At 41.8% G+C, this 26225-nt stretch overlaps 2 protein-coding genes across 7 annotated transcripts in view; one reads left to right on the plus strand and one right to left on the minus strand.

Moving 5' to 3' along the window:
• Positions 1-9014, minus strand: part of DDX31 (DEAD-box helicase 31) — a 48832-nt gene extending 39818 nt beyond the window's left edge. The window contains 11 exon segments of the mRNA XM_062590632.1: positions 393-499; positions 879-998; positions 1712-1776; positions 3557-3598; positions 5114-5158; positions 5764-5828; positions 6436-6506; positions 6936-6979; positions 7486-7561; positions 7752-8005; positions 8942-9014. Coding sequence (XP_062446616.1) covers positions 393-499; positions 879-998; positions 1712-1776; positions 3557-3598; positions 5114-5158; positions 5764-5828; positions 6436-6506; positions 6936-6979; positions 7486-7561; positions 7752-8005; positions 8942-9004 — 952 coding nt within the window. The 5' untranslated portion in view covers positions 9005-9014.
• Positions 9015-9429: 415 nt separating this feature from the next.
• On the plus strand, positions 9430-25386 carry GTF3C4 (general transcription factor IIIC subunit 4). 6 transcript variants are annotated; one of them, XR_009960227.1, is made up of 6 exons: positions 9522-9653; positions 11042-12862; positions 14734-14864; positions 15778-15866; positions 16657-20735; positions 24573-25386. XR_009960227.1 is itself a non-coding variant. In XM_062590634.1 (5 exons), exons 1-5 carry the CDS (start codon positions 9600-9602, stop codon positions 16719-16721), a joined length of 2160 nt encoding a protein of 719 aa, XP_062446618.1. In that variant the 5' UTR covers positions 9430-9599; the 3' UTR covers positions 16722-22562. The 6 variants fall into 6 exon arrangements, 1 of the variants encoding a protein (XP_062446618.1); XR_009960226.1 differs by lacking the exon at positions 24573-25386 and adding an exon at positions 22032-22562; XR_009960225.1 differs by lacking the exon at positions 24573-25386 and having other exon boundaries at positions 16657-19314; positions 19658-22562.
• Positions 25387-26225: the final 839 nt, after the last annotated feature.

The raw sequence follows: 26225 nt of genomic DNA on the forward strand, positions 1-26225 counted from the left end.
ACACTGCAGTTTGAGAGACATATAAGGACCATATAAATATATATGCTGGACCATGTAAATATATATGCTGACAGAAATCCCAGTAATGAAAGACAAGTGTGGTAAGCCCAACAAAATCAATGAGCAAATTTCCACTTGCCGCAAAGGGCTTCAGCCTAGATCAGAGTATAATGAGACTCAACCAAATATTTTGCAATTGCCTGCGAATTATTAGGCTAAGAGAGACACTATCTGTCTTTGGGGCAGGTTTAGCTCAGTTGGTTAGAGCATGGTGCTGATAATGCCAAGGTTGTGGGTTCAATCCCCATATGGGCTATGCTGCGGGTTGGACTAGATGATCTCCAGAGGTCCCTTCCAACCTTACCATTCTATGATTCTATGACTTGACTTACCTTCTGTGAGGGTGGCTGAGAGTAGGACATTCTGGCATGTTTCTCTCTCAGCATTTAAAGCATTGAGTATCACAGCAACATCTTTCTCAAAGCCGAGGTCCAGGATCCTGCAAAAATGACACAGACTATAAGAGATGCTAATAAACAAAAAGAAAAAAGTCTCAAGGCTACATAAGCTAATTAGGAACACAGGAAGTACCAGAGTAGATGAGACCTTTGGCCTATCTAGTTTCATATTCAATTTTCAACTTTGGCTAGGGTCAGATATTTCAAGAGACACTGAGAAACTCTTCGCAATGTAAAGTTGTAGAATAATCTGTCCAAAAGAGCCATTTCCTCCTAATTCCTTGGTGCAAGGTTGATGCCCTAGAAAATGAAGGGTTTAAGATCTCTCTCTCTCTCTCTCTCTTCTAATATTTAATAGATTATCAAATGTGTATGTGGAGGGTTTTGTTATTCTTGTTCATATTTAAACTTGGAAGTTACCTGTCTGCTTCATCAATAATCAGCCACTGAGTGCGACGAAAATGAATACATTCTGTGGACTTGATGTGATCAACCAGGCGACCAGGAGTTGAAATGAGGATATTTATTCCTTTACGTAATCTGTGGGGTGTGGGGAATTAAATAAGAAAAAAATACAGATTACCAATAACAGGAACTCCAACATACAGAGGAGAAATCACGGACATAGTGAAAGCAGCAGAGTCAATACTTTCTCCCTAATTCAAATTGTGTAATTTCTTACATAGCTAAATATTATTCTGCATCACCGCTGATATTCATAGAGGCATACTCAGCAGTAAGGACAAGGTGGAAAATATTAAAAAAACACTAAAGCTATTTTTTTTTAATTGAGTATCTTTTGCCCTCAAAAGTAAGCTCACCTTGTGTATGCTAATGGATTGATGAATGAAAATTTCATTTTGGATTGCTAGCTTACAATTTGATTTATGGAAGGTGAGAAGAATGAGACTTAACTCCATGAAATCCCTTCTCCAGAAGGCAATTTCTCCCATTAACAAGTACTGTAGACAGCACTTGGTGGTAAGCAAATACAGGTGCTTGTCAGAGGAGAAAAAAAAAATACTGACACGAGGGATCATCTCCCCAGGAGGTTCATCAACATTTTAGAAATAGATCCAACTGAGGGAAGTGAATACTTCCCGCTGACCTAGTCACTGTGTCTGTGTAAGATCCAGGGGATCACAGCTTGATCCAAACTCACAATCCTCTCTCCTAATCTGAAGAAGTGTGACAGATAAAAAGGCTGTATGGCAGAAGAACTCAAAACAAAATTTTAAAAGTTGGCTTCCTACCTGGCTTTTTCTGATTTTCTTTTTTCTCCTCCCATTAGCACTCCAGGCACAATCCAGGTAAATGGCTATAGAAAAGAAAACCAAGACCAATACGGATTCTTCTTAATAAAAAGACAGTCGCTAATCCAAAACTAATTTTTCTGGACAAAAAAGAGAGAGGATAGTGGCTGACAGCAGTGTGTGTCTGATCTATCAGATAGCATCTACATGCACCATCTCACCCATAGCTAAATATCAGTGGTATCTTTAATTCTAGCCATGTAACTTGCTTCTCACACTGTCTAGGAAGATAGAAATGCAATAATTTTTGCACCACTGCTAGTAACATAATAATATTTCTCTTCCTTCTCCCCATGTAGCCTAAATGTTCAAAGACAAGCTATAATGCTATTTCTTCATCTTGCCTTTAGGCAATGTCCTCCTGTGGTCAAGCAAGACTCATGAAAAACAACACCTTTGAAGTTTATATATATGTACACATAACCGCAAGCATACATCACCATGTTTGTGCACATTAAATGCCAGTCTCATTGATACTGGCAGTTCTTTCTACTTACTTTAATGAAGCCCAACTCTCCACTGAACCCAGTGTTACCCGATTTTTACACAGGAGATAATCAAAACACAGGACTGCCATTGCCACACTCAAGAGGTAACATGGGACAGAAGCAGAGCACAACTTGTACAAACGTGTGACTGGTAAATAGGCTCAAGTTTGCACAGGTCATTGCATGCTAGAAATGCCCTGATGATACAGCTGTCTACAAAAGAGCTCCTTTTTAGGGCTTAAAATAAGAAAAATGTTTAAGCAAGACCAGTACAATACAATCTCTGCAGCTAATTAAAGTAATTGTCTCAAGAAGAGCTCAACTAGCATTTTTCTCCCTCAGTAATGACAAAAGAAAATTACATCTCCTCCACTCTCCCATAGTCCTTCTAAGGTCAGCCAGACCATGATCTAAAACTTCCGATTTGGGTTACTATGATCTTTTAGACTGGACCTGCTGGCTACTGCATGCTATACATAACAAAGAAAATTCAAAGGGGACCAATCCAGACTTCCTCTTTTGAAGATAACCTTCAACTGCTTGAGGTCCTTACAGAATACCATTGTCCAGTATTAAAAGATTCAAATTCCACATCAAAAGTCCACTTATCATGATTTCAAATTGCTATTTGAAAAAGCAATAAAGGAAAAAGACTTAAGTATTTTAAACCTCAGTATGACTCAAAAAATTGTACTTGATAATTCCAGAACAGAAAAAAATTGAAAGTACCTTATTAGGGAAAAGGGAAAAGGTGAGAATAAGCACCAGATAAAGCTAGATCCTTTCTAGTTGTGGATAAGATATTCTGTCTCAATCAAAAGTAAAGTATTAACAAACTGATTTTAAAAGCCTTCTAATTTCTCAACTCATTCAACTGGCACAGCAATTTACCAAGTTCTGCTCCCCATTAGAAACCCATCTGTCTAGCGTTAGAATTTCAGTAAAATAGTACTGTCCTACTGAGCGTTTCCATTCTTAACTCGAATCAGAATAATAGTTACGTCTAAAAACAAAACATTGTGAAAATCTGCTATGTTTGTTTATGAAAACATAAACAACTGTCTACGGTAACATAATTAATCACTTCATTGTTCATGTAATAGTTGAAAATATACTATAGGGAAATCAAACTTAAATGCACTTAAAAACAGATTTATCTTTAAGGATCCATATATCTTGCCAGATGCTGCATTTCCTTCAACTCCCAGTTGAATCCATAGGAACTGAAGATGCTTAGCATGTAAAAGCAAAAGGCTCAAGGAATAAGCAAGAAGAAAATAGAGAATTAAAATCTTACCTTGAGTAGCTTCTGTACGGTTTCAAAGCTCTGGAGTGCTAGCTATGGAAATCAACATGAGAAAATAAGTCCTGAAAAAACCTACTAATGGAATACAAGTCCCTTTGGCTCAAAAAATTAATTTTAACACTTCCCATCTCAAAACTGTAAGATAATTTAGTTATGTTTATTATCAGAATTCTCAATATGTCCTTAATTTTCTTTTAGAGCTGCCTTCTATCTTATTCTGTTCTGTTCGAAAACCTCTTTATTCGTTCTGCTCTACAAGTCAGTTCTTGGGATGATACAGATTTCTCCTAGCTTCTGTGAATGCATACGGGAAGAAACAAGCTGAAGCCATAGATTTTGCTCCACTGGGAGAATAAAAAGAAAAATGGAGCCTTTTCTGGAACAAAACCACTGTGAAAAGGAAATGTAGCTCAGAGGTTAAAGCAATCATTTGGCAGTCCAGGCAGGCTGCACTATTCCCTTCCCTGACCTATGGAGCAATCACACCACTGAATCTTTCTTTCTTTCTTCTTCCCAGTCTGCAAAATAGAGATGGTATGTATATAACCTGTAGCTCTAAATACCTGGCCAGTAGGAAGCACTTAGCCGTTGGGTTTCATGTACTGCCCAAAAGCCATTTCTGCTGTGGCAAAGACAATGACTGGGAAGGGCAATGGTGCCATCCTGAGCTGTTCATAGAGCACATGGCTTACTTATGGGAGTAAACCTATTTTAAATGCTCTGACTACACATGCTACCATGGCTTTTCATAGAAAGTAAAACTAATACCAACTGTAATTACAAACTATCTTCCTAAATGTACTGAATGGCAGCCCTTTAAACAAGCTTATGTAGTCTCCTACATGCTTAGTATTCACAGTGTGCTAGTGAAGCAGCAAGTTTACTGCTGTAAAAAATTAAATAGCTTCAGAGCTTTCTCCTTTCCTGGAACTGAGCTGAGATATTGCACTAGAGGTTCCATAAAATACTGTGCCCAAAACTAGATACCTGCAATCAATTCTGCACATGGAAGTTGTTACCATTTGATACAAAAAAGGTTGATATCATCTTCTGAAATTGCCTTTGCAATTGTAAATAATATAAATCAAATAGAAGAGAGTTCAGTGAAGAAGCCAACACTTGGTAGCCTCGTCTTCAGCATTCACTTACAGATTTGAGAAAAGGGCTTTAAAAACGAAACATCTGTATAAACCCACACATTGGCAAAGCTGCTTTCTGTAGTTTTACTTCCCTTATGTGAACTAGGCAAGCTTCTCCCTCCCATACATTGAGCTAAAGAGTTTCCCTAGGCTTTCCAATTGACTTCTAAACGTATGGGGAAATCTACAGATTTCTCCTGAATTACTTCTCTATGGCACTGAACAAAAATGACAACATTCGTCCAGAAAGCAAACATTCATCCTGTGAGGGCAAGATCCAAGCAGAAGGGTAGACAGCCTTTCCCAAGGTAAGTCTTCTGTCCCTGATAGACCCAAAGCTGCTCCACTAAAGATCAGTGTTCAAAAACTCAGGTTCAAGACCATATTAGAAAGAAACAAGGCCACTTACCTCTCTTGTTGGGACTAATATGAGTGCATAAGGCCCATCGCTGCGCTGCAAACAGAGAAGACAAGAGAACTGCTAAGAACATAGCTCTAATATACACAGAGCACTTCCGCTTTTAATTTCTAGTACCTGACAAAGTGAATTCTGTGGAGCTTCAGTACAAGTTTGTGCTCTTCAGACCCCCTCCCCCTTTAGAGCTCCATCTAGTCCAAGTGGCTGTGATTGACAACTACAGAGATTCCACTCCTCCTTCTAAGACGAATGTTGAATTTTCTTTAGCCAGTACGAAGTTTTCTGAAGTTTTTTTTCCTCATATTTAGCATACATCCGTTTTTTCAGTGTTACCCTAATGAACACAACAATTTGGGGCAATTTTCCTCTCTTCTTTGTATCAGCAGCCTTCAAATATTAACACTCTATTAGCTTCTTCTTCCTTCTCTAAAATGTACTCACAGTCATACTCAACATCTTATTCCACATGCAATTTTTCACTGCCTAATTTCTGATTTGCAGAGATAAGTCTAATGTTTGATGCATAGCACCAATCTGACCTTTGTAACAAGAAGCACTGATGATTAGACAAGAACAGCTGTAATTTATTTTTTATTAATCTCACCATCAAAGGCAAATCTATTCAGTTCTCTTGTACCTACCTGTATTTTGGGTTTTATTCCTTGCAAGGACTGTACAAGTGGAATCCCATAGGCAAGAGTTTTACCTTTATAAAAGAGAGAAAATGGGAGGAGTTTCCATCATTTTTTTTTAAAAAAGGCAGAAATTGCAGTACTCCTGCAAATTACAGGGCATTAGAAAGTAACATTCAACTTACCACACGTACACTGATACCAGAGTTTGGAAACATTTTCTAATTAAGTAGGAAGTTTCCAGAAAGGCCATCTGACAGACCATAACACCAAGGAACTAAGTTAAAGAAGAAAGATGGTGGTATTCCACTGATACCCATCTATGCAAATAGCTCCGTCCGCCATGGGAAATGAGACATGGTTTACTGTAGAGCAAATAAATAAGCTTGTATGACAAGAGTATGAGCTGCTTATCTCCACTGGACCCCTGGATCTGCATCCCGAGCATGAGCCTTGGAAATGGCCCATATGCAGCGGCTGGAAGCTGCACATCAGCACGCAGTCCCACCACTGCAGCGTTACAGGAGTTTGTACACCATCTGTCTGTGTCACAGCAGTCCCAAGCCACGCACCTGAGTCTGTCATTTTCATGAGCTGTACTGAGAATGGGATGTTTTGGTTCTGAATAAGGGATCCAATTTAACATGCCCTAGGAAGGGAGACTGGCAATTAAATACTGACCTGAACCGGTTTGAGATCTCACTAAAGCATCTTTGCCTTGCAGCAGCACGGGAATTGTTTGCTTCTGAACACTGTGTAACAAACAAAACAGGTTAGGAAATACAGACCTGACACACAACATAAAATCCTGAGGTTTTAACAAACCATGACTGTTTCAAAACTGTTTACCCCAAACTCCATGCATCCATCTCCACTGCAAAGCTATATCAGCACAGCTGGTTACTATGGAAAGTCTACAGACACACATCAGGTGTAGTAAATTGAAAAAAAAAAAAAAGATATTATAGTCTTAGGAGACAGTACTCCTAGATTCCATCTCCAGCTGTGAATTGTCTTGCTGCATTATTTACAAGTTATTTCTTGTTCCAGATTTTTGAAAGAAACAAACCATGCTGCTTAACAGAAACCATGGTGTTTGTAAATCAATTACATATAATGAAGCAATCATATATTGTCAGTAAGGGATAGTGAAGGACAAAGTTTAATATCGATCTGCTTACCTTGTCATGCTACATATCTTCAAGACAGTGGTTATTGTGGATATCTGAAGAGATAATTAACAAAAATAAATGAGTTTCATTGTCAAATTTTCATTGTTGCTACTTTCTGTAGTACAGGATAGAGAAAAAAAAACAGAAGAATGTTTCTTATTTTCTGGATCACTAGTTCGGAGCAGTTGGATGGAAGAGTTCCCAGGTCCTCAAAATACTTCCATTGCTTTATCAGAATTATATTGCTGCTGGTACATCATAAAACACCATTTTTTTTTAATGCACCTCCCAAATGGTTTCACACGTTTTTGGTATTACAACTGTGAGCAGCGTGTGGTGCTGGACACTATGTTTGGGCATGGGTCAAGGCACAGGCTCAGAGGATACCGGCCACGACACTGTGCTAAGAGCCTATCTAAGAGAGTACAACAAAAATCAAGTAGAGAGCTACTGCATTGGTAGAAGTCCCCACGAAAAAAAAGGCACATCTCTCGGTTCGCTAAAATCCCCTCCCCCTTAAACAGGATACTCCATGGCATGCAGCCTTCCTGCCACTCACCAGATGTGGATGGAGGTCCAGCTGGCTGAAAGAATCTGAAGTAAAAACATCTTCTTTCACCTGCTGCACTGCTTTTCTACAAGTTAGGGGAAACAAACAGAAATGAAACAGAACGCATTGTGTGGTTGCAAAGTATATGAGAAGAGTCTATGTAAATACCATGGAAAATACATGTACCAAGCAATGTCTTTGCCCAAGCAAGGACAAGAACTCAAGACTGTTGCATCAAAAGGGTCCCCCCCACACACCTCGTTTTTCTAAAATACCTGTGAATTTCTGGGATATCAGGGTTGTTTCTAAACAAGCTCGACGTTTTAACGAAAGGTCTGCTTTTCAGGCTCTTATTTTGGCTGTCAGACAACTGCTTCTTTGGAAGAGGTTTTTTTGATGGGTTTTCCCTTTCCCTGATGTCAGCTTCCATAGTACATTTCTTGAAGGAGCTTATGGAAGGCTTAGGTGTCCGTTTTAAAGGCAGGTCTCCATGTGGTGACTGCAGCTTTCTTTTCAGAGCCTTAGACTGCTTCAGTATTAACAAATCAGATAGCAAGGAATGCATTAACACATGTGAATTAACTACATGATCTCATATTTTGCTCATGTTAAACACAAGCATCAGTTCACAGACAGGATCCCAAATAGAAGTGGTCTATGTCCCAGGACTAATGAAATAGTTTCCTCCTTCTGCCATGATCAATTTCTTTCGTTGGTCTCCCCATCACTTTAAGGAAACAGGTTGCTGTTCCCAAACCCCTTCAAGAGCACTGATGAAGTTAAATTAACTTCTTTTTATCACCGAAGTCCTTCTCTATCCCCTAGCCCCTTTTCAGTGAGATTGTTTTTCCTGACACATTTGCAAAACTCCTGAAATATGTCAACTCCCTGCATAGCCTTGCCCCGCTCTTCTCCATTTTTCCCCTACTCCTGGTTGCACGCTCTAATTTTCCTCATCTTCCTGTCAACCACCTGGCTCCCGAACTCCTTTCCCCTCCCTCTCCCACTTGTTTCTTCACGTGTTTTGGCACTAAAGAGCTCTTTGGGTCAGCCCCTCAGCGGACTCCCCTCGCAGCGGGCCCGAACCCTCGGCACGCTGAACGGAAACCTCCGCCGGACCCCGCCGCTGCCCCCCGGCGCGGCGGCGCCGGCCCGACCCACCGCGTTTGCTGCTGCCGCCCGGCACCGTGCGCTCTCTCCCCAAAGGCGCTCAGCAAAACGCACCACCGCTCCCGGACTAAGCCTCGCCCGGCCTCCGCCCGCCTGCAGCACCGCCACAAAGCGCCGCCGCCGCCTCCCTCAGAGCACCCCCGCCACGGAGAGGAGCCCCCCGGCAAGGCCTGGCCGCGGCCTCCCCCGGCCCCACAGCGAGGGCAACGCTGGCAACGCTGGCCCCGGCCCCAGGGCCGGCGCAGGGCGCCCCCGCCGCCCGCGGCCCCCGGGCGGCCGCTGCCGCCGCGCCTACCCCGCTCGGCGGCGAGCGCACGTTGAGCAGCAGCGCCCCGCCCGCCGCCGCCGCCGCCGCCATGGCCCCCCGCGCCCGCAGGACCCCGCGAGGCCCCGCTGCCGCCGCCCTTCGCGCCGCCTGACCGCAGCCGCAGCCGGGCCGGCGCCAAGGTGCGCGGCGCGGAGCCCCCACCGCGGCTACGCTTGGCGGGAAGCCGACGGGAACTGCGGCGCGGCGCCGCCGCCACGCGCGGCCCCGCCGCGGGAGCCGCGCGGCCCCTCAGGCGGCGGCAGGGCAGCCCCGGCCGCGAGCGCCGGGGGCCTCGGCGGCGGCGCCTGCGCGCGGCGGGCGGGCGGCGCGGCGCGGGGCGGGAGGCGGCGGCAAGATGGCGGCGGCGGCGGAGCGCCGCGGCAGCCCCGCGCCGGCGGCGGCGGAGGAGGAGCCGCCGCTTCTGACTCTGGACGCGCTAGCCGAGGAGGCGGCGGCGGCCGCGGCGGGGCCGAGCGCCGGGTTCCGGCTGACGGCGGTGCGGCGGGAGCCGGCGGTGCGGCTGCAGCACGGCGCCAGCGGTCTGGAGCCGCTGGCCTGGTCGGAGGATCACCGGGTGTCGGTGAGCACCGCCCGCAGCATCGCCGTCCTGGAGCAGCTCAGCGACATCCACAGCGGCGGCCAGGACATGGTCATCCACCGCACGGCCGTGCCCGCGCCCGCCGCCGCCTGCCTCCTCAAGGTGAGGCGGGGGCTCGGCGCGGGCCGCAGCGGGCCGCGGGGCCGTTCGCCTTCGCCGCAGCGGCCGTGTCCGCGCCCTCCCCTCTCCCTGGGGCTGATTACCCGGGCTCCGGCCGCGGCCGGGTCGGTAAGAGGCGGCCGGAGCCCGCTGAAGACTCCTGTAGCGGAGGCTCCTGTCACCCTCTGTCCTGTTAGCGTGACATCACCCGCGCACAGAATTTCACAATAAATGAGTTTCTTTAATGTTTTGTGCGCGGACATCCACGAAGCGACAGACGGTTCACGTCTCTCTCTGCCGCTTTAGCGTGAGGTGGAGCGTAAGCTCAGTGTAACTTCATGGAAGTTTGGAGGGACCCTGCTTAAAACCCCTACATACTTAAAGGTGTAAGTGGTCCAGTCAAGGGATACAAAACTTCACTGCCTGCATCCTGAGCAAAATTATTTAAAAAAAATAGCAATAGAGTTAAGTTTTTACTGGTGAGTCTATACTATTCTTTTAAGACATGCCCCTGTGCACAAGAACCAAACGCAATTTCTTTTTTTCCTGTCTTAGCTCACGTGTAAAAAAAACTTAGCTCATTTGTAAAAAACATTAATACGTTAGGCATCACAAGGTCTAATGTTGATGTTAAGGTATTCTGTAATGCAGCTGAGTGACAACAGTGCCTTTAATACTTTAGGCATTTTAAAAGCACAGAAAAAAAACATGTATAGCCCAGTACTGTTACAGTAAAGTATGTTCATGGATCAAGTGAATTTTGGGAACAGTAAAGCTTTGCTGTTTTTCTAAGAATTGCTCATGCCCCAGTGCTTTGATAAAAGTTATTTCAATCAAATTTTAAGTAGAAATCTTTTCTTAGTTTTCTACCTTAACTAAAAGATGTTCATAGCTGGGACTGTCCTGGAGTTCTGGGAAAACATTATGCTTTTTCTAGAGCTTAGCACAGATGTGTATCAATCCTGACTGGATGTCTTAGTAAATACTAATTCAGTTGTTGTGGATCTGAAGTTTCTTTCCAAAACCAACACTGAGAGTATGGAATAGCTTTAGCTGAGTTGAAATATTGATGCTTTACAATTTGAATGTTATTTAAGTTCCTTTAAGTACACAGTTGAGGTCAGAAGTACAAAATCAGGCTCTTCAGTCCAGTAGACAAAGATTTAATAGCTGAAAGTCAAAACTATACAATTTCAGGCCAACAGTGAAGCTTAAGAGTTTAACAATAAGGTTAATTTAACCATTGGGAAACCTCAGTGTAGGTTGTAGTGGAGGATGCTCTACTGCAAGTGAGAATTAACTCCAGGAAAGTCTTTCTAAGATAACATTCTACAATTTATTTAAGAGTTCATTTTTTTTTCTTTTTTTCCCCCCTTTTTATTATTTTTCAGGTTGGTCCAAAAAAGGAGGTAGCAGAGTGTAAGGAAAAGTTTGCAAATTCTATGGATCCAACAGTTAGTCAAGCTTTTATGTTAGACAGAGTATTCAATCCTGAAGGAAAGTCACTGCCACCTATGCGAGGATTCAAATATTCCAGCTGGTCACCACTGGGCTGTGATGCTAATGGAAGATGTCTGCTTGCAGCTTTAACCATGGACAATCGATTAACCATCCATGCAAACCTCAACAGACTGCAGTGGGTGCACTTGGTCGACCTGACAGATGTTTATGGGGAGCGTTTGTATGAAGCCAGTTACAGACTTTCTAAGGTTGAGACTACCAAGGGAGAACTAAGCGACTTTTCTGAATTTCAGCGACGGCACAGTATGCAGACACCGGTGCGCATGGAGTGGTCTGGTATCTGCACCACTCAGCAGGTTAAACACAACAATGAATGCCGGGATGTTGGCAGTGTGCTCTTAGCGGTACTCTTTGAAAACGGTAACATTGCAGTTTGGCAGTTTCAGCTTCCGTTTCTGGGTAAGGAATCAATTACTTCTTGCAATACCATTGAGTCTGGAATAAATTCTCCAAGTGTCTTGTCTTGGTGGGAATATGAACATAACAACCGAAAAATGAGTGGACTCATTGTAGGGAGTGCTTTTGGACCAGTTAAAATCCTTCCTGTCAATCTGAAGGCAGTTAAAGGCTACTTTACGCTGAGACAGCCTGTAGTCTTGTGGCAAGAAATGGACCAGTTGCCAGTGCAGAGTATCAAATGTATTCCTCTTTACCATCCTTACCAGAAATGTAGTTGTAGCTTAGTGGTGGCTGCAAGAGGACCTTACGTGTTTTGGTGTCTTCTGTTGATATCCAAAGCAGGTTTGAATGTCCATAATTCCCATGTTACAGGGCTTCATTCTTTGCCAATTGTATCTATGACTGCAGACAAACAGAATGGCACAGTGTATACATGCTCCAGTGATGGAAAGGTAAGGCAGCTGATTCCTATATTTACAGATGTTGCTTTAAAGTTTGAGCACCAGCTGATTAAGCTCTCAGAAGTGTTTGGCTCTGTGAGGACTCATGGAATAGCTGTTAGCCCATGTGGTGCCTACTTAGCAGTTATTACAACAGAGGGCATGACTAACGGTCTTCACCCTGTTAACAAAAACTACCAAGTCCAGTTTGTAACCCTTAAAACTTTTGAGGAGGCAGCTGCTCAGCTCTTGGAATCATCTGTTCAGAATCTTTTCCGGCAAGTGGACCTGACAGATCTTGTACGCTGGAAAATTTTGAAGGATAAGCACATTCCTCAATTCTTGCAGGAAGCACTGGATAAAAAGATTGAGAACTGTGGTTCTACTTACTTCTGGCGGTTTAAACTATTTCTCCTAAGAATTTTATACCAGTCAATGCAGAAGGCTCCTTCAGAGGTCATGTGGAGACCTTCACATGAGGATGCAAAAATCTTGATATCAGATTCCCCTGGGATGGGCAGCACTGAAGATGATCAAGAAGAAGGAACTTCTAAACAAGCCAGTAAGCAGAGTCTGTGTGACACAGGCAAAGGTATGGATGTAGATGACACTGCAGATGATTCTCTGCCTCAGTCAAGTGAAATAGGAGGCCGTGAACCAATGGAAGAAAAGCTTCTTGAAATACAAGCACAAATTGAGGCAGTAGAAATGCATTTGACACGAGAACACATGAAACGAGTGTTGGGAGAAGTTTATCTGCACACATGGATTACAGAAAACACCAGTATTCCCACTAGAGGAGTCTGTGACTTCTTAATGTCTGATGAAGGATATGATGACAGAACAGCACGAGTAAGTGCACCTCTGTGTTCTGGGGATTCAGTGTTACAAGCTACTACTTTATCCCTGCTCTGCATCCTTCAATGAAAATGTAACTTTGGGGGTGGTGGGAAAAAGAATGGTAACCAAGTAATCCCTTCTGGTCAGCTCTTGTAGAGCACCCAGCTTAAAGTTGTCCTTTTTTGCAATTATGGAGCAGGGGAGAGTGTAAATACAGCTGTTGAAATTTTGATCAGGTACAATAAAGAATAAACATGCCTAAGTTTTTTGCAGAGTGAGGGAGAGGACTGCAGTTTTTCCACTGCTGTTAATGAGATTAAAACGTACACTGATTGAAAAGAACATCAGTTTCTGTGGCTAAGTTTACTTAATATATCATTGTACAAAACTAAACTTGGGAGATACTCTCTCTAGTCAGTTACGTCTGCAGTTGCAGTTTTTCTGAGTTGCAGTATCATTTTTTAAAGCTGTTTAATTGAAAATGCTGCAGCTGTTATACTGGTACATCTGGTCTTGTCTGTGTTCCATTAAGCTCCAGTGAAAAGATGAGTTGTAGAAATTCAGAAAGTGATCGTGTTGTATGAGCTAAATCTAGTGACCCAGAACCTCACACAGGACTGAAAGTAACCAGTTGACTCTGTGTCTTTGTGTTATGAAACACAGCTCTATGGCCTGAACCTTCAGGCACGCTTGCATTTACTGAACTACAAAAAGTAAGCGTAACTGAATACTTGGCTGTGACAGGAACACTTCCCAAAGTCGCAATACCCTACCAAAATAAAAGCGTAACTACAAGGACAGTACCTTAACTATTGCAATGCGTAGAGCAAATGTGTGGCAGAAAAAGAGTGATCAGTGAATCTTGCATGGGGCAATGAAGTTTTCTGAATATAGATGTCCCATAAAGGTACCTTCACTGAGTAATTTCTGCTACTTGCCTCCCAGGTCTTAAGATTCAAGCACAACAACATCTCAGATGTCTCTATTTGTACCTCTTCATATGACTAGAGAGCAGATCTTTTCAGTACCTGAATCCTTGAATCACTTGAACTCTAAAAATCAGTATCAACCTTTATATTGCATCTGGGAAGCCTGATTTCCATTACTGATGTAATGTGTTTGTGCTGAGCTTATAAACAAGCAGACCACAGCTGTGTGGCCTTCAGTAATTCACGAGGCAAGTATTCTGGCAGAACTACTGTGTTTTTTCTAGCATCTTCCAATTATTATGAATTGAAGGCTTGAGAGGTTGCTTTTCTTACCTTGTAAACAAGATATTTCTCTGTATAGTGATTAAAAGGTGACTTCTAAATTACATTTTATCTGCTCAGCTTGCTGTTACATTTAAACATCCTTGGGATGTGGTTTGTATTTATTGAAATGTCAAAGACACTTCAGTAATAAATTTCATCACAAATGTTCTACTGGAGCGTATGCAGAATGAACTTTGTAAGATGACTACTGAAGACGTGTATCCAACTATTTTCTGAACAGGATTTTTTTGGTACATCCACTGTAACAGGCAAGAGAATTTGAAAGCATTGCTTTAATGGTCACTGCTGTTCTCTAAGGTGGTATGATATTTGGTTCTCCCATGCTTTTTAAATTTGCCTTTAGCCTAACCTAATACCGTTGTTTGCTCTTAAGTTCTTTATCCCTTTAGTGTGGGAGAGACAAATTTTCAGGAGTCATGAAAAGTAGTTAGAGACTAAATTAATCCAACTCTGACCACCCTGAACTTAGATTTCTGTATCTGAATTCAGTCAAGTGGATAGATCTTTGCATCCTGTATTATATTCTGAAATCACACTTTTCTGAGAGACTTCACCTTTTAGTAGGCAGCTGTCTTGCTATAAACAGTGCTGACTGCTGTGTATTCCTAGGTGCTGATTGGGCATATCTTAAAGAAAATGAACAAACAGACTTTTCCAGAGCACTGCAGCTTGTGTAAAGAGATCCTGCCATTCACTGATCGCAAACAGGCAGTTTGCTCCAATGGACATATCTGGCTCAGGTAATCTGTTCTTTAAGAGTTTTTGCTCTTCTCCCCCTTCCTGTGGATAGATTAGTTATATTTAAATAGGTAATCTAAAACATTTTCCTAGTGTTGGAGTAAAAAGGCCCAAAGCATGTTATCCATGCTGCAGTTAATTGCACTTTTTTGCTGTCCAGATTTTCCTCTGAAGGAGGAGGCATCCTGGATTGAACTTGGTTATCTTATCAGTATGCTGTTTTAAAGATAAAATGCTTTTGATCATCTAACTCCTGTCTTCAAGTGGGAGGGCAGGGCAGGAGAAAATAGGGAAAAAAATCATGTACAAGCGATCCTCTGGAACAGCAAATGGAGAGAGTGTATTTTAGCTACTTTAGCATTTGAAAACAAATCAGTTTTACAAAAAACGATTGGTAAGAACTAGGCTGAGAAGTCAGACAAGTTTTGGAACATCTGGAAAAGGAATTCTTCCAACACTGATGTATTGATGTTGGCAATTGTCCCCAAAGTCTAAGTCAGTAGTCCAACACTTAAAGCCTTTGCCATCTAAATTTTACCTAGCAGAGCTCATGTGCTATTTTGACTAAATAGTCGTGACCTTCAGTTAAAGATGCACTGTTTTTTTGTCCTGCGCAATAATCCTCAAACTATTCACCTCTTTCACTGAATGCTGCCTAAAATTGTTTGGCCAATGAAGAAATCTGTCTTTTCCGTAGTATGTTGGTTTTTGGCCTTTTTCATTTATGTGATTCTGCATAATCGGGTATACTTGTGAGGTTCTTATACCTGCGTTAGTTATTTAAATTTCGGTATTCATATGGCTCCCTACTGCCCTCACTCTCAGGAAGTGAGGGTTCCTGGGGACAGAACCCAGCCTCAGTCTGAGCAAAAGAGCAGGAAACAAACAATAAAGAATAAAACTTGTCTTTCACAGGTGCTTTTTAACCTACCAATCCTGTCAGAGTTTGGTATACAGAAGGTGTTTGCTTCATGACAGCATTGCACGGCATCCAACCCCAGAAGGTAAACTGTTCCTTGTGCCCTAAAAGGGCCAGGATTATGTATTCTAAGTGTTATCTGCGTAATGACTTGAATGAGTTCCATTGACTTGCATCTGTTAGCAACCGTGCAAAGTATTGGTATTCTCCATTTCACGGTGTTCTGTTCTTCATGCATTAGTGGCCTATGTTAGTTAGAATATGATAACTGTGGAAATTAATTTGTAAATATTACATTTTAACAGGAGCCAGGTGAATGTGTAACCCGTGCTGGAGTGCTACAACTATGTTCAAGTTAAGGAAATCAGTTAGCATCCAGTTCTGCAGATGCTGAATGTCTGACATTGAATTTCAATGCAGGTTGAATTGATCCAGCATAACTTGTGAAGAATTTGGCACCGTGCTGGCTAAGATTACAAAATAATGGCAGGTTGTGGGGGCAAGTTAGCCTTTTGGCTTTACATTTGCACAGTTCTTGTGAAGGACAGGTTCTGCAAGAACATGGCTTTATTCCCTGCAGGTTCTTTTGAAAAGTCATGGAATACTGTGATAGTATTTGCCATCACTTACAGTACACTTGAAGACAAAAAGCCATAAGGAACTGAGCATTTAACAGCACTTGTCTCAGAAGACATGCTCTTCTCTGATGCGACCAGTATAATTTTCAGGGGGGGGGGGAGGAGGGGGGGAAATGGTGTATACATACAAACTATTTTGAGATTACTACCTAGTTTGTCTGTCTCAATGTCATTCCTTTGTTTATCTTGATGTCCAGCTTTAAACAGTTTCCTTTTTTTTTCTTTTTTTTTTTCCAGATCCTGAATGGATCAAGAGGTTATTGCAAGGACCATGTACATTCTGTGATTCTCCTGTGTTCTAGAGAAGAGCTATGTAAAGACTGGAAGTATTCTCTCTACTGCATAGGCTCCCTTCAGTCTAGACGGATACAGAATGGGAGTACACACTTTACTGAAGGGAGAAGACACTGTCTGCAACAGTAAATAGAACATTGGAGGGTCTAAAAAATCCTTAGTCCAGAGCCTGATCCATGCTCCAGAAACAAGTACCTCCAGAGGAGCAAGTTCATAAAGCAGTTTGGAAATGCACCCCATTGAAGCATCAGCAGTTGACTGGACACACTTCCTTTTACTGAAAAGGAGCAGAAGTCTTAAGCATGCAGTCTGAACTGTCCTTTCTACCTGGCAATTGCATGATTTCCTTAAGGCTAGGATGAGAACAGTGGAGCTGCCTCTCAAATACTTTTGGTGGGTAGAGAAGGCTTCAACTTGTAGAGCTGTTTGGTTGCTTGTTAACAAGCTGCAGAATATTAAACTCGAAGTAATTTATGGTTCTAATGTTTTTTAGAGAGTAAAGCATATGCCAGTTATAGCCATATGAAAGAAATTGGCCATTTATATTAATTTCATTTAAAGTCTAAAAGAATAACTGTACTATCTCGTAACAGTTTTAACAGTATCTCAGCGAAAAGGCTAACATTAGTTGCCTGGGTCAAATATGGATGAGTAAGAAGGATTTTTAAATGTAATAATTAATAAACTATTAGCAATTAGAGTGAACACTAATATATATATATATGTGTATGTATGTATATTTTCCACTTCTCTTAAGTCTCTTGCCATGCTTTCATTTTCTGTACTAAGTTCTAATTATTTCCTAGCTTTTGCCAACATATGTACTTTTTGTTTCACTTAAGCCTCTGCTAACAGGAATCATCTCTTCCAGTGTAACTCAGTTACCAAAATATTACCAATTTACCTTATTTTCAATTGAATTGAGAGTCTCCCTAATGTTTTACAGAAATTTTGACACCCAAGTAACCTCTCCCAGCTGCCAGTTTCTCTTTTAATAATAACAGCAGTAAAAATAATAATAATTTGAATAAAAGATGTCTTATCTAAAGTTTCCACAGTTGAGTACAGAGCCTGGTAAAGCTATTATTACATAAACCTGACTTTATCATCAAGGGATTCATAAGTATGCCAGTAATATAGCATGGCTGAGTCCAGAAATCTGCTCTACTTTCTAACTGCCCTATAGGAGAAACAGTCTTTTTGTCTTTGGCACCCAGTTGATGCAGGGAGCGGGAGAATCAACTTGCTGTGCAGTGTTAGAGGAATAATACCTTCCAAGTGCATATGGTTGTTTGGTACAGTTTGTCGTGTTAACTTAAAACCATGTCTTCAAATAATCCAAAGTTTATGTATTTACATTCTTGGCAGTACTAATCTGGACACTCAATTGTGTTGCCCTATTTGTGATTCATGTCACTTCTAATTGTGTGTGAAGTCCTTTATAGGTATTTGAGAAAAATCAGGGAATTGTCCTGACAGTATCAGTCTCCAACAATGCATGTATGGATTGGTGCTTAAGTTTCCTTGATTTAATGACTATGCATATTTTCCTAATGTTTCTTCACCTTTACTAGGAGCAGATTTCTTCAGCTAACATTAAAACAAGTCACATGTCCTTACTGTTCAGTGTTTCATGCATTAAGCATGATAGTGCTTTGACTGAGAATAATATTAGTGTAGTAGACTAGAACAGCATAAGCACATTCATCTGTAAAATAATTAGTCTTATTTGTAAATATCCCTGGAAGTGATACCATAACTGTATTAAAGAAATGTTTAGTTTTCTATGGCTGTGCATTGAAAATTGAAATGACTTTGGTGTGTCTGCAGAGAGAGAATCTATAGATCACGATAGCATCTAGTAAGACAAAGTCAGAATAGCCTCGTGGGTGCTCAGTTTGAGGCAGGTACTGTACCCGGGGCAGCATTTATGTTCTCCTCACTTCCTGGTGTTGACTGGAGGGTGGGGGAGAAGAACATTTATATCAATAAGAGCTGAACAGGCTGAATAGAAGATTTGTTCATGACAATAGTGATACCATTTTCAGTAGAAACTGCAAGTCCTTGCCCAAGCAGTCCTGACCAATTGGTCAATAAGTGTTGTGGTTCAGAAATCTATCTGATTATGGAAGAGGTGGAAGAGCTTTCCAGAACTGTGTGTAGATGCTTTCAAAAAAAAAAAAAAAAAAAAAAAAAAAGAAAAGAAAAATCCAAAGATCACTTCTTTGATCTTGGTTTAAAGATCATAATAAGAGTCTGCTGAAATGTTTTAAGTCTGGCTAACCAGAACGTTTAATACAGTATAATTTAGATTAAGGCCTCATGATTACTTCTAGCAGTTCTCTAACTCCCCTGGATTGAGTTGAATGCTTTAGACATTTGGAAGCTAGAACATCTGCTTTCAGCATTAATGTTTATTTTCCTGTCTTTCAAGGTAGTAGATACTCAGTATACCATTGCCAGTTTATTTAACCTGATTTATGACTGCTGGGAGAATGGAATTTTAAAGCCAACGATGTCGGCTTTGTCTACATGCCAGTGGAGATCCTTTAGCACAAAGCTTTCACTTCTCACCCTGACCCATTCACAACGGGTAAAGAGGTATTGTGTGTTTTATTTTGTTTTGTTTTTTAAACCATCACTGGTCTCCAATTGTATTTTTAACTAGTCTGGACTTGAATAGCATAGCACACCTCAGACCAGTAAAATTTAACCTGTGATGTTGATCATACTGGATCTTTCTGCCCCCTTAGCAGCTGAGACTTCCTTCTCAAGAAACTTTATCTATTTTGGACTCACTGCTTGCAGTTCTAGAAACGTGGGGTTTAGTCCCATTCCTGTTAGAGCATTGTAATAATCCGCAGAGCTGCAGGAGCACCCTGAGGAATTCTCTCACATTATCCTTCATGTTTCCCTAACAAAAATTCTGTTTTCATCTGCGTAGAGTGAGTGGATGAGGAAGATAAGAGCATCAGCAGCCAGATTCTTGCTCTGTTTTGCTGTTAAGGAAGTTGCCTCCCAAACACACACACAGTAGAACTATCCAATATCAAGGCCCAGTTTGTTTTGAGACACAAAGTTAAGTATGCAAAGAAAAAAGATCCCCTTAAGTCAGAGAGTTTATCCCACTAAGTTTTTGCTCTGTAAATACTGAGGCCACATATCTCAAACAAGTGAATATTTTAAGGCTTTCCTCAACCGTTTCACCATTTGGTTGTAAACACTGTGACCATTTGTGATGTCCTATCTCTGGAGGAAGAATATTACTCCAGAGAGACTAAGCTGTTGTTGGTGCACTGCTTATAATTTTTTTAAATGATTATAGTATTTGCTGTTGCATCTGAGGATTAATAGCCACAGACATTACATGTTCTGTGTCTAAAGCCATTCTGTCATCATCATAAGTAGCTTCCACTAGCTTTAAGATTTGTTACTTATACCAGTGAGTATCCATCATGCCAACTTCAAGCAGCTACCATTGGCTGCTGTGTATATCAAAATATCAAGAGTATTTTTACCAGGAATGGTTGAAAATAATAGTTTTCATTCTTAACTCACCCTGTTGACCTCCCTGTAATTTGAGACTATTCTTAATGCAGGTTAATAGACCATAGAAAGTACAGTAATTTGGAATAAGATACCATAAAAGTCCAATTAAATACTGAATAACCTTACTGAATGCAATCATTTATAGTCCATTTTAAAGGGTAACAAATCACACTTGAGTAGTTATGCCATAATACTTTCAGGAGACTTGTTCATTACTGATCCAGTCTGTGAAGCAGTGGACAGCCTTGTAGGCGCAATGCAAGAGTCTCGGTTGCCATCTCTGGGTATAGCCTCGGAGAGAACCAGCAGAACCACTAATTCCCACTCCTCAGAGACCTCACAAGTGAGCAGGGTGGGGGCTAATCATTCAAGTCGTGCCTTTGACAACATCTAAGCTTTGTGTGTGTGTGACAGACATGCAAGGACAGTTAGATGCACCTGCCAACAGATTATCTTCAAAGGGCATGTTGAAGGTCAGTACTGTAATAAGAGGAAAATAGCTGTTACTTTCCTGGTCTGCCATTTTGCATGAATGGGGCTGGGTATTTCAGGGACCACCACATGCCTATTCTTCCTACGATGAATCACAATAAAGCGCTTGCTTGCATTTTGCTTGCCAGCTTATCCTTGTCATTGAGTTTCAGTTCTCTGTTCTTTCTGGCACTTACCTTGTCTGCACTAGTATTAGTCCAGTACTTATCAGAATATAGTAAACTTCAAAATTTGTTACTGCAGAGCTCTAACCTGGTTTATTATTTTTGCAGCTGGAAATAAGAGTAGTAAACAATGCCAGGCTCAAAAATATTGTTAGTCATGACTGAAGTCACATTTAGAACCAAAATTTAATTATCCAACTGAACCAGAAGAAAATGGCTATAGAATCTCAGCAGATAAAGGTGAAATGCTCAAAGTAGTTACTAAGTCTATTCCTCTATCCCAATTCCCCTCTTGTATTCCCTTTTGAAGCATATTTGGAAGCTTTTTACATCAGGCCTGTAAATACACAAATTACCCTGAATTAACTCAAGACTCTTCCCCCTCCTCCCTCCCCAATTCCCTCTTTTAACCAGACCTGGTACAAACCTCTGTGGGGAGACACCTGCTAGTTTACAGCTTCACTGTTAAATACTAGGTTGGCATAGCTGCTCCCCCCCCCCCCCCAGCAAGTAAACAAGAACCACTTCAGGTTGGCTTTGTAAATCTAGACTCCTGCCCTACCTATTTGAAGATACTGAAGTCTTAACTGAACAAGATGGACAATAGCTTTATCTGGAAGTCACAATCCAGGATAGTTTCTCCATAATTTATAGAAATTAGCATTTATGTATAGCAATGTCCATAGAGCAGCTGTTTTCATATCTAATGGAGGAAGGCCTTAGGCATATTTTCACTTGAATTTCTATCTATGCTATATAATCCTTAGCTGTACTCAACTTTAAGTCATGCAACATCCATACTAGTATCTTACACTGGAGATGTTCTCAGATGCTTGGTGTCACCTGGAATATTTTTAGTCCATTACCATTTTTATTAGTGCTAACTCAGTTTTTAGCAGTCTTCATTCAAAAGACCTGAAACTCCTCGTGTTTCACCATCCATAAGCTTTAGCTGGAGAGTGACCTTAGGAGTGTCACAGCTGGATGCGCATGCCTGGAGAAGACTGTTTTCACCACTGCAGTGCAGCCACAGCAGTGGTACCCGGGGTACTTGCTAGCATTAACTACACTACAATTCAGGACAAAGTGGAGTAATTCCCTGTGCTATCCTAGGCTTCAGCTGACTCAACCAGAATATGACTATTGGAGTAGGACTGTCTTCATCCCAGGAAGACTTACGCACTGTTGAAAGCCTACAGCAGGAGTTACAGGGCTATGCCAGCCCTGCAGCTTTCTTACCTAACACTAAACTAGAAAGCCAGCCCTGAAGAGGGGAAACTTGAGAGTCAACCAAACGGAACTGCTCAGAGAAGAGTTTAATTTAATTGCTGTGCTAATCTAACTGATCTCTTCATGCCGTTTTTATTCCATTCCGGGGTGCAAGTGCTGTAGCCGGCAGGTCATATGGTCACCAGGCCGAACGGAATGCAAATTTAGGTTTTAGTCTTCAGTTTCTGGACTTTTCCTTTGAGACTGAGTTCGTGGGAGGGTCTGACAAAGTTGCTGTGAATATTGATACTGTGTATATGGCACATTTTGTAAACATGAAGCAAATCTGGATGAATGTTTTGTATTCTGCGACAGTAGCATTGTAATCCTGCTCCTTTTTTATTCTAAATAAATAAATAAAGTGCTTGTTTGTAATGTCTGTATTTCAAGGGGTTGACTTTTTGGGAGCAACATGGGGTGCCAGCGTCCAAGAGTGGCGGCTCCGTCCTCAGCATAAAGCTTTGCTCTTTAGAACCAACCCACACTCACCGGAGTATGCACACGGATCTAACAAGGATTATGCAGGGCCACAAATGTGGCAATATACCTTGTAAAAAGTCAAGATTTTTCAGTTGTGACATTTGAAAGACACCACTTACGGGGCTATGGTAAAGGTGAACATAGGTCCAGAGATACAGCTAGACAGTGCTTATTTCAAAGGAGTTTTACTGTGCAGAGCGATTGCATATAGGCAGCTGTTTGTTCCACTTACTGGATCTCTTACTGTGGTAACCTTGTAGTTCATCTGTAGAATAAAAGGATAAATAACTTCTAGCCTAGGCTGACCAAACCAAGTAAGGATAAAAATTTAGCACTTCCTTTTAATCTTTCAAGATTTTATATATAAAGAGAGAAAAAGAAAGTTTTAGTCATTCCACAGATTAAAGGAAGTGGCTTTTTGAGAGATGTAACAAATGTGCGTCATTTGGATAACTCTGAGGTGTCAGATGCAATGGATAACTTGCAAACCAGGAATTCATGCTTGCAAGTATTCAAATACCTGCAGGTGAAAATGAGCATTAGCTACTTGTGTCAGTATACGTAGAGGAAGGGAGACGCAGGAAATCAGAAAGTACTTTAAAAGCAGATTCTGTGGATCCGGACAATAATTTCCCAGTTGTAGCACTGACAGTTTTGGATTCCTAGGTAGTAAACGGCTTGGTTTGCCCCTGCTGGGCGAGCAGCATGCTGAGTGGCAGCTGAAGCTGCAGAGACCCTTTCAGCAGGGACACAGGTCCAGCTCTCCCTGAAGCCAGGTGACGCCTGACAGAGCAGAAGTCAGACCTTGCTCATAGCGATCACATCCTGCCTGCCTGGCCGTTTTGATTCGGTGCTTCTAGCAAGGGAAGCAACGCTCAGGTCACGTTCCGTCGCTTGTACGAGATCTTTCTGCCTCTAAGATGTTTGCTGTCACCTTGAGTGGATACATACACACCTTGATTATTTACTTATAAATAAGTGTTATCTTTCTCAAGGTAGCACAATAAAAGCAGGAGGCAGAAGAATGTTACTTACAGGAGAGTTTTGTAGTACAGTAATTTGTTTTTAAATGCCTTTTTTCCTGAAAAGTGGCAGCAGATGAATGAACAATGTCACTAATAAAACAACAAAGAATCACAATTCATCCGACCACTCTTATGTTTGGGCCTCTTTCCTACTCCAGCCTCACTAAATATCTGTTTAAGGCTAACAGGTCTTCTGTAAAATTAGATGGCATTTGTGTGGAAAGGATGTTTGCTTGTTCTGATTTGTACTCACTTTTTCCTGTTTATGAAGACTTTTGCTAATTATATAATATCTGTAGTTAATTCCACATTGAGTACAAAGTAAGCAACCACATCCTAAATCAGTAGGAGACTAACAACTCCAGATAGAGTAAATATGCTACATCTGTTTCGACACAGAGACCGGATTGTTATACTGGCCTTGCTACCACTGTATTTTTCAAGATCGGATTGCGATGCCATAGAGCCAGAATTTAGTTTTTGTTACTTTCTGTGAGGAGAACTGAAACTTGTAATCTTACTTTTCTCATTCATTACCACTAGTACTTAATTGAAGTATCTGATCTCATAACTGTATCTGTCAGCAAAATGCCCTATATTGGTAAGAGTAAAGAAGAAGGTCAGTAGATTCCTTTATACCACGATCTCAGAGTGTTTGTAGTTACTTGGCCACTGTCACACAACGCTGGTGTTAAAGTCCGTGAGAGGACCTGGGCTCTCATACAACCTCTCTGCCACGCAATCACTCCCCTCTCCTCACCAATATAGCTTCAACCCTTCCTCAACCACTGAATACCAGCACTCCAGCTCCCAAAAAATTGTATTAACCAACTTTCTTTGATAAAAGGGGCCTGACATCACCTTTTCTTTTCTTCCATAGAATCAAACTGTTCTTGTTGCAGAAAGAAGAGAATAGCAAGGAGAGCCTGCTTGTAGAGGGGAAAAAAAATTCTGTATCCAATAAGAACATACAAACAGGGCAAAAATTACCTTTCAGATTCTGTTTTCGTGACTGCTCCACACAGAGGGCAATTATAGGACGATGACCCCACTTCGTTCCTACTTAAGATCAACCAGCTCCAGCTGCACATACGGGACGTGGACCTGAGGCACAGGAGCCTGCCAAGCACGTCTTTGCCCTGAAACGTCCCCTTCATCCACCGCAGTCCCACAGTTTCTGCAGCATCTCATGAACAGACAGTTGTGGAACCAGCTACGCTTAAGGTTTTTGTGCTGACATCATCACCCAAGAAGCACCCGGGCTCTACCAGGAGATGCAAGAAACCAGAAAGGAAGGAAGAGGATTCCAGAACCAGAGATGGTGCTAGAGGACTAGGGCTTTGCCTGGGGCTGTTCAAACAGCCTTCCACCACAGCACCTCAAAGGATCTATTGTTTGGAGCAGGTGGACACAAAATCTTATGGAGCAATTGGACAGACTCATCTTGTTGCTGAACAAGATAATTAACAGCATAATATATAGGGTATAACACAACCTCCAAACAGCCCTCTCTGCAAAGTGTCTTTGGAAAACAGTGATAAAAGATGTCTAGTTCAGAACTAGGCACACTATAAAATAAGTAAAGTCTGTTCCCTGCTGTGTTGTTACCACCTCCTCTTTACCTTGTTTTTCTCATTGCTTAACATTTGTTTTGCCAGAATAAGATGCTAATAAAATCAAGCGCAGTTACCAAATTGGTTTTCAAATGTTGCATTCCAATTATAAAAGCCTAATTCCTTCTTCCATCCACTGAACCTTTTTGGTATTAACAGGCTTTACTATGCAAAGTGATGCAGGGGCTGTTTCGTTTACAGTAATTAAATGAATGTCAATTGTTTTAGTTGTTTCCGAGGGAGAGTTCTACATGAGTATTAGCATGTTCTGCTAACCCTTACGTTCTGCACTTCAGGCCTGCTGCAAACCCTTGGGGGTTGACCATTGACCTGAGACTCCGTACCCAGACATGCCAAGCGCATCTCAATGAGATGAGCTCTTTTTCTCAGTTTCTATGGAACCAGCAGAGCGGAACTAATATAGCGGCCGCATATAGATGAAAGAATGAAGAGGAAAAGGGGCTTTACAGCTAAATTAATTAAGCAGATGTACCTGTCTAATTAAAGATGCACTGTCCCTTTTGTACCCTAGCTGCAGTACAAACAGTATTTAAATACATTCTCTATCCATTTCATCTATCAAAATATTTAGTAAGAACACTCAGATGAAGGTGATATTAGCAAGATGAGCGTCCCATGTATTATTAATAGAAGGCCTCCCAATTATGCACGAATGCTACACCATATCTTTATAGCAATAGCACAAAAAACAGCTGCTCAAGTAGGTTACCAAATAGCACATTTGTAACAGGCAGAACTGTTATGAATGCCCTGGCCCAGCCTTAGGGGAGGGTTTGCGGTCAGGCTGTGTGCAGTGGGAGCAGCCACTGCTACAGCCTGGTGCTGCAGGCTGGAATGTCTCAGCACACCAGGCACAGAGGACTCAACCGGGGTTGCTAGTGCCAGAGGGTTTTGTTTGT

The sequence above is a fragment of the Rhea pennata genome, chromosome 18 (genome assembly GCF_028389875.1).
Source record: "Rhea pennata isolate bPtePen1 chromosome 18, bPtePen1.pri, whole genome shotgun sequence".
NCBI classification, from domain to species: domain Eukaryota; kingdom Metazoa; phylum Chordata; class Aves; order Rheiformes; family Rheidae; genus Rhea; species Rhea pennata.